This window comes from Cyprinus carpio, chromosome A16 (assembly GCF_018340385.1).
Source record: "Cyprinus carpio isolate SPL01 chromosome A16, ASM1834038v1, whole genome shotgun sequence".
Classification (NCBI taxonomy): Eukaryota; Metazoa; Chordata; class Actinopteri; order Cypriniformes; family Cyprinidae; genus Cyprinus; species Cyprinus carpio.
In genome coordinates this window covers 4893501-4904726 of record NC_056587.1, presented here as the reverse complement: position 1 = coordinate 4904726, position 11226 = coordinate 4893501, and the positions used below count along the sequence as shown (strand labels likewise).

General features: G+C 36.8%; 2 protein-coding genes across 5 annotated transcripts; one reads left to right on the top strand and one right to left on the bottom strand.

The window, feature by feature from the left end:
- Positions 1-693: 693 nt before the first annotated feature.
- LOC109049644 (josephin-2-like) lies at positions 694-4677 on the bottom strand. Of its 4 annotated transcripts, none has more exons than XM_042772146.1 (6): positions 4431-4677; positions 4196-4324; positions 3947-4072; positions 2532-2726; positions 1276-1430; positions 694-1245 (listed from the first exon to the last, which is right to left on the bottom strand). In XM_042772146.1, exons 2-5 carry the CDS (start codon positions 4315-4317, stop codon positions 1319-1321), a joined length of 555 nt encoding a protein of 184 aa, XP_042628080.1. In that variant the 5' UTR covers positions 4318-4324; positions 4431-4677; the 3' UTR covers positions 694-1245; positions 1276-1318. The 4 variants fall into 4 exon arrangements, with proteins under 4 accessions (XP_042628080.1, XP_042628081.1, XP_018922852.1 ...); XM_042772147.1 differs by having other exon boundaries at positions 694-1275; positions 1306-1430; XM_019067307.2 differs by having other exon boundaries at positions 694-1430.
- A 994-nt stretch (positions 4678-5671) lies between these two features.
- On the top strand, positions 5672-9327 carry LOC109049636 (ubiquitin-conjugating enzyme E2 S-like). Its single transcript, XM_019067300.2, has 4 exons — positions 5672-6151; positions 6631-6778; positions 6864-7054; positions 8691-9327. Exons 1-4 carry the CDS (start codon positions 6149-6151, stop codon positions 9033-9035), a joined length of 687 nt encoding a protein of 228 aa, XP_018922845.1. The 5' UTR covers positions 5672-6148; the 3' UTR covers positions 9036-9327.
- Positions 9328-11226: the final 1899 nt, after the last annotated feature.

Below are 11226 nucleotides of genomic sequence, written 5' to 3'. Positions count from 1 at the left end.
GTTGTTAACCATTAATATTTTTTATTGAAAAATATATATATATATACTAACTAACTGAAATAAACAACAAACTGTTTAAGTACTAAAATTCTTAAAACTAAAAGCTAAAAAAAAAAAAATTAAAGCTAAATATAAATATTATTATTAACACAAGTACTAAAACCTAAAATGAAAATTTTATATGAAAATTAAAATAAGCTCAAAATATGAATACTGTAATAGTATATAAATAATAATAATTAAAATAAACACTGTCATCCAGTCCCCTCTTCTCTAAAAAACAAACTTTTTTACAAATTCAACAATAGATATCTGACAGCTATAGTGCAGTACAGTGTCTAGAGGGACACTTAATTCATAATTAAGCCTAGAAAAAAAAATGCAAAGAAATTTTTTCAAATGTTAGATTACGGATATAAAAAAATCCCACATTTATTTTATTAATTTTGGGCACTTTTTATGGCATATTTGCGCAACGTGATGGTTAATTTCAGACCCTGCTCTGGATTAAATATCATTTATATGATATTAAAATCCAGCTCTGACAACAGAACAAACATTAATCAACAAACATTAGTAATGAGAAAAAAGCAACAGCTCAGACAAAACAAAACAAAACACTGTTCGTAGCCATAATGACAATTTCAAACACAAGCACTGCATGAGCAAAAACAGTCCAAGTAGAAATTCAAATAAATAACACAAATCAAATTTATTCAGTTTCCCTCCATTCGGTGGAGTCGATGTAAATGAGGCAGTTTGCAAGACAGCTTGAAAGAGTAAAAGACGTGACCATGAGATAGAGCTACAATCTCTTATCTCCTTTGTTTATGCATAGTAAGATGTACACTAATGTCTAAAAGGCAATAAACAATACACACTTGAATTCTAAAGTACCATTTCTGTGCATAGTTGTTACAAAGACACACAAATCTTTGATCTACTTCAGCAGTGGAGTGCATAGATAGAGATAAAGTGAGAGACAGTAGTTCCTGAGAGGAGAGAAAGAGAGAAAGAGGAGAGTGACGTGGCTAGCACAGCTATAGTAGTGTCTCCCACAAGCACATCCCGTGTGACTTCAGATAAACGGCTCCTTCATATGAAGCAACACTAGATCATTCTCTAGGACTTCCCTTCATGTGTGAGTGTCTGTGGATGAATGTGAGCATCTTCCTGTAGTGCTGCTCTCCATTAAGCTTTTCGGCGCTCCAGTATTTCTCTTTTTCTCTGCCATTACTCCACATTGAGAGAGAGAGAGAGAGAGAGAGAGAGAGAGAGAGAGAGAGAGAGAGAGAGAGAGAGAGAATGTTCTGTTTCATCACTTCCTGGTGTCTTCTGGTTTCAGCCACGTCCCATCGTCGTCTACTTCCTTTTGGACGACAAGGAGCATTTCTGCAATATCCTGAGAAAGCTGCTCAGTGAGAAATGACCTGTGAGGAGGAAGAATGAAGAATCAATAAAAACAAAGATCGTGATTTATTGGGTTTCATTCACGTATAATTGCACAGAAGTGTCCGGCATTCTCTGTTATTGAATTTCTCATGTTAAAATCTTTTTAGCTTAAGTAGTTACGCAAGTTTCATTTGTATTTATCATGGTCTAAAAAGTTTTCATTAGTAATTATGAACAAATTACTCTTATGAACCAGTTCTTTTAAATGAACCTATACAGCACAACCAGAGTAGTCCGACTCATGAACAAATGACTCTTATGAGTCAGTTTTTATTCATTCTAATGAATCATTTAAAAAGACAAACTCATTTAGAAATCATTTAGTCAATCTGATGAATCTTTCACTGAATTAACAGTTTTACACCACTGTTATTTTGGAATTACTACATTGTGTTACTGTTTTAATTAATGTTTTGACTTATTTTTATATTTTCAGTCTTTATTTTAATTTTTAGTGCTTCTTTAATGTGCTTTCACCATTCATATTCATTTTTATATCATTTCGTAATTACTTAAAATTATTTCAGTTAGTTGTCAAGGCAACATTTCTAATTTTAATTCAGTTGAAGATTTTATCTAATATTTATATTTTATTTTAGCTTTAGTTTAATACAGATTTAGTTTTATTTAACAATAAAAACAATACAAGATTACTTCAAGGGCTAATACTTTTTGTGAGTTTTATTGAAGATTATAAGATTCTCTGTATAACTGTATTTATTTATTTTTTTCACAACTAATGAATCAAATCAAACCGAATCCGAACAGAATCAGGAGATGTGTGTTGATACCCAGATCATGTGATCCATCTTGACCTTATCTCTGTTGTTTCCAGTGATATAAACAACCATCTGCCATTACAGTCCTACTCTTGTTCTCATTCAATTAGCTTGTTCTGCGTCATTATAACTGTGTCTGGGCAACATTGCACTGATTATCAGTGACATTTGGAAACGTGTGGGTCTCTTTTATTTCATTTTACTGTGTATACACCTGGATGGTGTAAAACATATCCACTATTGTTTTCATGCAAAAAAAATTAATAATAATATTTACAAGTAATTCTTAGTAAGTCTTACCGGAGTTCTGTTTCTCTGCCAATACAGGCAGGCCCTTTTAATTTCGAGTCTAAGTTATAAAACTGTCCGTTGACTTCCCGTACCGCCAGCCAGTGTCTGCGTCTCAGTGGGAGAGACACAATTCCCAGTGATACCCTTGACGGGACATTCAAAATGAAGCCCTGAATTTTGTCCAGGCACAAATTCTGTACTGACCTACAGTGAACGAGAGATATGGGGAAAAAAACCAACCAACCTTTTATTAACAACACACACACCAGCGTTCGGCCCACAGACCTGCCAACCTTGGAATTTTTTTTTGAGTACCATCATCGTGGGGGTGGGGGGGGGGGGGGGGGGGTGTTTACAGTTTACTGTTTTTTACTGTTTACCTTAACTATTTAGTTATTTTTTGCTATTTCGTTGTTTTTATGCCATTAAAAAAAAAAAGAGAAAAACTACAGCACACTTTAATTAAAACTTCAGTACACTTCTGTATACGGCTGGGCGATATGAGCAAAAAATTCATATCTCTGTATTTTCAGGAAGACTATATATATACGTAAGCCTATATATCTCGGTATTTTGTATTTGGATTAAAAAAATAAAACAAATATAATCATCAAGGCATATAGCTATTATGTGCAAAAACGGGTTAAAATCACATTACACTGTAACATTGCAATCTAAAAACAACAACAAAAAATTTAAAGCAGAAGACTAATTGAGTAAAAAGGCTATTTGATTACCCCCATTACACTTTACAGTTGCTATCATACAAATACACTTACTTGTAGGTTTAAAATTCTACGTCACATTTAATGTCCAACTACAAATACTTCAGCAAAATGTATATTTTAGTCAAGTGTTATTGCGCTCCTATTTCATTGAGCTCTGTCTGATTGGCGCGCATGCGCGCTGCGGCGCTCGTTCTAAATGAAGTCTGTGGAGATTAGCGGAGAATCGCTAAAGCAGAAGCTCATGCACTTCTGACAGCAAAATGGAAATATTTCCATTGGTTTTTAAAATTTACATATGCAGAATATACCTGTGAAATGCAAGTTATGCATGAAGGAAAACAGCACATCTCAAACACATTAAACAGCGCGTCTCTGTCACCCTCACACAGCCTTTCTGTCAGAGCATCTGACGTGGCGCGCGCGAACCCCTTTGTACGGAAACCATAAACTAAAGGCTTCTAGGAGAGAAATAAAACTCAGGAATTATTTAAATGCAAAACAAACAAAAGACGCTATGATTGGTTTAACTCTTCATCTTTTTCTGTTGCTTGTTTTGAATACTGCGCGTGGACAGAGGCGTAACTAGATTTTTGCGTAGTTTAGGGTGACAAATCGTACCAGCGTACTTTGAGGTCAAAATGCGTAGCCGCTACGCAAAATGCGTATAGGTTGGCAGGTCTGCGCTGTCACACTCACCTGCGTTTGTCCCACCAAACAGCAGCGAGCCCCCGACTCTGCAGAGCTGCCATGATGACATTGACATCATAGTTTCCCGTGCCCAGCACTGAGCGGTGTGGGTTCATCACACATTGTGGGGCAAGTCTAAAGAAACAAAGCAGAAAACTTTGGCTTTGAGAATACAGAACAAGACATTAACTCTCTCTCTCTCGCGCTCTCTCTCTCTCTGTGTGTGTGTGTTTGTGTGTGTGTGTATGAAACGCTCACCGCTTGCAGATATCATCTGCTGTCTCTTTGGTAAAAACTCTCTCTTGAAGCACGTTGTTCAAGGCATGGATGGCGCACAGCTCCAGTCTCTGTTTCTCATGAAACACCTCGCCCTCGCTCATACTCACCCTGCCATCACAAGTACATTCAGTCCATCGATTAACATTTCAGTACGCCCAACAACACGTTCTGTACTGACAGCAGACGACTGAATGCATCACAATCATCAGCATACCTTCTGGAAGACAGAATCCGCAGTGCAATGATTTATCCACAGTTAAGAAAACAGACGCTGTTTAGACGTGCCGTGACACTAATCTTTATTGTTCTATTACAACTGCCCTGTTCAGAACTAAAGCTAAGGATCTCTGGAAAGAGGACGCTGTTTCTGTTTCTCGTCCGTGAGGCTCGGCCGGAAGTTGTGTTGTTGTTGCGTTGAGGTAACGCCTCGTGCGGTCATCCATGAGGACACGTGAGCTCCACATGGGGCGCTATAATAACCAAAATTGATAAACCTATACAAGTGATATAATTTTTTCATGTGGGACAAGGAAATTTATATATTATTAAATATTCATAATTGTGGGGAAGTTCTGTAAAGAACAACATTTGATTCCCGGCTGTAAACAGTACTGTAATTAAATGATATTTTGCATAAAAGTAAAAGATTAAGCATTTAATCATAATATTATTATAAAACATTATATTATAAAACAGAGACACTGTTTTCCTATTTTATAACTATGCACCATTTAAATGTTCGTAGTTTTTGTTGTATAATTTAACTAGTTATATAAAAAAAATTTAAGATTTATATATTATAATGTGAACACAATCTGCCAGATTTTTAATTACCAAAAATGTAAACCTAAAATATATCCTATAAACACCAAACTTCAATAACGAGGCGTAGCTTTAGGTTTGGGGTGCCCTCTATCGGTCGTTTGTGGGTTCAGTCAACGTCAGATTTGTTTTCAGTCATGAGTGACACTCATTTTGCGGGCTTGCCTTAATTAAATCAGTTATAATGACGATCTAATTGAAGGATTAAGAGATAAAACAACTAGTTTTAACTCATGTTATAGTGAAAAAAATTGCAAGTGAATTGCAAAACAAATTGCAAGTAAGTGATGGCTCATCGTAACGAGCTAGATTTACACATGATTTAGATTCAACAAAAACGTAGCCTATTACTTTGAATAAAGAACATTGCAGAGTGACACTAAACGTCTGTCATTGGATCATGAGCTGAAACAACATTTGTCCCTGCCTTTGGGAGGGTATGAGTTATTCAAACGCACCTATTGCCAAAGAGCATTTTTCGCATTCTCAACTTTCTGTGGTCCGTGAGGTCTCCAAGGGCTTCTACGTCAGCATAACGCAGGCTTCTGATTGGCTAGAGGGATTTAATTGTCGAGCACGTGCAGTGCTTCTCAGACTCTGATTGGTTAAACCTCTTTCGAACGGCTTCTTAGACGAATTGTATTTTTGTTCCTGTGTCAAAAAGACTGCTAGCTTGATAACAGGCTACAGGAGCCGTCGGTGGCAGTTAGCTATCGAGCAGACCGACTTTATCAGATGAAACTGACAACGCATTGGACTTTAAAACCTTTAAACGGCACGTTTCATCTGAGGACCACATCGGATAGCAGTTTCACAAGGGAAAGCTCTGGAGAATAGCTAGATAGCTACATTGCTCACCAAGCCCACCGCTAGCTTAGCCTTGTTTGGTAGCAACACTAGCAAGTCGACCGACACTACAGTGAGAAATTGGGTTTGATCATTTGTAAATTCTTTAAACGTCTTAATATATCTTGCAGTCTTGATTGATTGCAACTTCGGTGGTGTCCGTCGGTCTCGTTGTGGATCACCGGATCGGTTGGGTAGCACTTAGCCAAGTTTTCTCATTTGAGACAAATTTGCTGGCTATTAGAAAACCCCACACAGCTGGAAATGGTACGTTTAATTTGAAAATCGATGAACGATGCTTCAAACGGTTTGGTTAATATGAGAAAATAGGTTTTCTGTTTATTCTCGCTACTTTTTAGCAGTTTAGTTCGTGTATTATAAGACGGTGCAAGCTGTAACTTATACATTTGCCACTAAGACTTTATCATTCACATAAAGTTGATTTAATTTCTTTCTCCTTTATGACTCTAATTCGTATCTTTTCACTGTCTTGAGCTAATGCAACAGATTTCACTGTTTGGTGTTAAACTAGCAAACATGTTTAATTCGAGGAGTCATTTAACTTTGTTACTGAAAATAAAGTATGTATTTTAAGGATTGCTGCCATGAAACGAGACAGATATATTGATTTTTGGTCGTTTTTTTTTTTCTTTTTAAGAACGTGCGCAGGTTTACCAGCTAATGTCAGTTTGTAGCAATTAATGCTGTACATGCTTGACAATTTTTAATTTTATTTATTTTTGGAGAATTCAAACGTGGAGAACTTGCCTCCTCAAGTGTTGAGACTCGTCTATAAAGAGGTTTCCGCCTTGGCAGCAGACCCTCCGGAGGGGATCAAAATCTACCCCAGTGAAGAGGACATCACAGAGCTGCACACTGCCATTGAGGGCCCAGGTAATTGGTGCATATTATTAGTTGTTTCTCCTTTCTTTTAAGGACCATGGCATAACAATTTACCTTTTCCCCTGTTTCACAACAGAAGGAACTCCGTATGCAGGAGGGGTGTTCCGGATGCGATTGGTGCTCGGAAAGGATTTTCCTGCTGCTCCTCCCAGAGGCTATTTCCTCACGAAGATTTTCCATCCTAATGTTGGGCACAAGGGTGAGATCTGTGTCAATGTACTGAAAAGAGACTGGAAGGCAGAGCTGGGCCTGAGACATGTATTGCTAGTAAGTAGCATTTTACTCTTTCTCTTATCCTGTGAAACCTAGATTAAAATGCAGGAAAAATGCCTAAATGTATAAGCATTTATGTAGTTTTTTTTTTTTTAAGTGTCAGTTATGCAAAACACTACTCAACTGTTATACTTGAAATTGTGTTGAAGTTATGTCGTCGGTTAAGTTATGAAGTTACCAAAAAGGCAAATAAAGCTGCGTTTAAACTGTGCAGGCATGTTAGTATTTGTTATGTGAGTTATATTTAAGAACATGTCTGAAATGGTTTTCAAAATTGTCCTGGAACACCCCAGCACTGTCTCCCTCATCTAACAAACCTGATTCAAGTCTCATTTGTTGAGACTTTAAAACCTGAAGTGGGTCAGAAAAGGTAAAGAGTTAGAGAAAATATGATGCATATCAAATCCTGTCATGTTCGGCAGCTGCAGCTCTTAAAGCAGCTAAAAAAACAGCTGCTGTGATATCTGTTAATCAAAGAACAAAAGAAGAAAGAAAGAAAAAAAGAGGAAATCGCTTTAAGGATAAATCTTTATTTAAATTAGAATTTAGTGTTTGCTAACTTTTATTCAGTTTCTGTATATTTCCTGCTTTCTAAAGAGAACAGGTAGCTAAATAAGACATTTATTATAATTGGTTTATATGACGATTGTTTTAAGTTCACTTAAATTAGAAGGTTTTTTTATGTTAAAATTGATTGTTCTTGATTATACTGTAATGTTGAATGGCTGTAGTCAATCTAGGGCTGGGGTTAAATATTAGGGGAAAAAAACTTTCATAGAGACATCAGTAGTGTTGGTATCAGTGTTACATGCCTTCGGTCATAAAAAAGATGCCATTAAACAAATACTAAATATATACTGTATGTTGTTTGTACATTCATTTGAAGATTGAATGTGAAATTATTGCAGAATAAAAGTATATTTAACAATTCTAATGTTAGGTGGGATTAATCGTGATTAATTTCAGAAAAAAAATGTATGGTTAATTAGTAATTTTTTTTTTTTATTTTATTTTTTTTATTGATAGACCGCATATATAGGTCGGGGACCTAGTAACATTGCCGGGTTCAGTCCCGGAACGAGCGCTGTGTGAACAAAAGCCAGAACTAATGCCATAAAGGGTGTGTCGTAGTGATGACGCACGTTATCGCGTGACTCTTTTACCGGGTGTTTTGAAGGCAGATCAACGTTCGCAACAAAAAAAATATGTGCAAACTGTAATGAAGCAGAGATCAGTTAGCTCCTCACTATCCGCGCTGAAGCTGAGATCATTCGCCAGCTTCAGTGAAAGTTAACGTGCCTAGCGTTTGACTCGTACATTACACGTCACACCCTGATATCCCGTGTCTTCACGGGACATTTACGGGTTATGTGTGAACGCACACACATATTCCGGGTAATGACTGGCAGTGTGAAAGGGGCAAAATCTAGCGACCCGGGAACAATTGCCGGGACACATTATGCTTATGACCTTGACCTTCACAACGATAAAGAGGCTATAGAAATGAGAGTTTTGTGACCATTAGATCTTTGATTAAAACATTCCGAGCTTCCAAAATAGTACCCTTTCTTCAGTACTGTATTATGTAACTCATTAATCATCCACACCCTTCTAATTCTTTCTTTCACAGACCATCAAGTGCCTTCTGATCCATCCTAACCCAGAGTCGGCTCTGAACGAAGAGGCTGGGAGGTTACTTTTGGAGGACTATAAGGAGTATGCATCCCGTGCTCACCTTCTAACAGAGATCCATGCTATGGGAGGCACGTCAGGAGCCCTTCAAGAGCCCGCTGATGGACCCCAACCCAAGAAGCATGCAGGAGACCCAAACAAACGTGTAGCCGGGCCTGGTTTGGCAACAAATGGTGTAACCAACAATTTAAGTAACAGCAGCTCCAGCGGCACAAGCAGTAGCAATACTAATATAGTTGCAAAGAAGAAAACGGATAAAAAACGAGCTTTGAGGAGGCTATAAAAGAGAATGAATCTGTGTTTTTTGTGTACATATAAATATTGATGTGTGCAGGCCACCTTTTCTCCTCCTCAAACTGTCTTTCCATTTTTAGGATGGCACATTCATTTTGTCATGCTCCTACCAGATCACTCCTCTCATTTTTGTTCCCTTGTCTCTTTCAACTTATTCTCAGGACTCGAACTCTCCTTGTGACAATTCTCTGTTTCGTTCACAAAAGGGGTTTTCATCTGTTTCAGAAGGTTTACAATTGTTTAGAGTATGAAAACAGCAGTAAAACTTTTGACAAAGTTCATTTGTGGCCTCGACAATTATATCATGACCGTAAGCAGGAATTGGTGTGTACTGTCTGCACAGAATTTATAATATTTAGATTGCAGGTGTGATGGGACAGTTACTGTAATTCTGTCCTTCTGTAGTTGGACTGAACACATTAAGGTTTTTTTTTTTTCTGGGGTTTAATGAAGAATAGTACATTGCACAGGATATGATCGTTGTGTGTGTTTGTGGTGAAAGATACAAGATTAGGAATAACAGACAGGGAGTTAAAATGTGGTCTGAATATTACTCGTATGAATATTACTTTTTTTGTTTTAATGTTTTTTTTTTTGTGAGTGCATATTTGTGTGGTATTTTTGTTTCAAGTTTTTACTAAATTTGTCTGTTTCTTTTATATTTTGTAGTTCACTTTTCAAAGGCCTTTTTTTTCCCATTTTTAAGGGAATGGCTACATTTACCTGACACTGACGCTTGAGATTGAGTCCTTAAAGCCTTTTGGTCAGTTGGGGTAGAGCATTGGGGAAGATAGTTAATCATGAAATATGAGCCAGAAGTGGTGTTCAGTGCCATCTTTGAAATGAAGTAGTTTGGTTAAACTTTTCAATAAGAACATTTACCCCTTTTTATATGACCACAGCTGCAATTTTCTCTGGCTCTCTTGATCTCTCAATCAAAAGGCTGTTAAGGAATCTCTGGTAGTCTGTTGTTGCCCGTTGTTACATTATATAGGGCCTTCAGTTCCCAAAGATCCTCTCTAACAAAGTGATATGAACTTTGGACAAGATGCATTTGCAGAAACAGTTTGCAAACATATTTAAAAGTTTGTGGAAAAACTATAGTGCATTTTGTGGCCATTTAAGTCATTTAAATTAATAAGAAATACATTTTAGAGAGCAATCCCCCCCCCCTTTATTTATTAAAGAAAAACTGTATTAGTCTATATTTGTTGTGTTCCTGTCTGTGTTTTTTGGACTGTTGAAACTGGGCAAGGACATTAGGTTATCAAAATTGTGTGTTAGGAAATAATTTGATTCTTTATTATTATTATTATTATTATTAATTTACAAGTTAGAGGAATAGTTTACCCAGAAATGAAAATTTACTCTGTCTCAGGCCATCCAAGATAGAGATGAATTTATTTCTTCTGAACGGATTTTGAGAAATTTAGCATTGCATCACTTGCTCACCAATGGTTAATGTGGAGTGAATGGGTGCCATCGGAATGAAAGTCCAAATAGCTGAAAAAAAACATCACGATTAATCCAAAAGGTGAAAAGGCTGTATTTGTAAAATTCATTATTAAGACTTAAACTTAAAATCATTGCTTCTGGCTAAAATATGCGTTCTCTATCCATAGCATAGCTTTCTCCAGTTAAAGTCGTCTCTGAATTAGGAAAGAAATATGCATTGACCAAGCACTGTTTACAAGTGAAAATGGTTCATGACAAAATTATTGTGGATTGTTTTTGATGCTTTAATCAGCTATTTGGACTCTCATTCTGATGGCACCCATTCACTGCAGAGGATCCATTGGTGAGCAAGTGATGATAAAATGCTACATATCTAAAAAAAATAAAAAAAAAAAAAGAATCTTGAATAGCCTGAAGGGGAGAACATTTTCAGCAAAATCTCATGTATGGGTGAGCTATTCTTTTAAGTGTTTTGTAGAACTGTACACGTTCTCTAAATGGTCTGTATTCACATCTGCCCAGTTAGACTCATTGGAGTAGTTCAAGCTGCTTTCACCCAGCATTCAGCAATATTTGCTTTTGAAACATTGTTTGATGATGGAGACCTGAAGATGGTTAAAAACAAGCTGTTCAGTGTGTTTCGCCCCTTAAACCATTTATGACATACTCAGGTTTCAACCATATTCAGAGAGCGCATTGCGGGCTGTAATTTATGCGGGTTATGA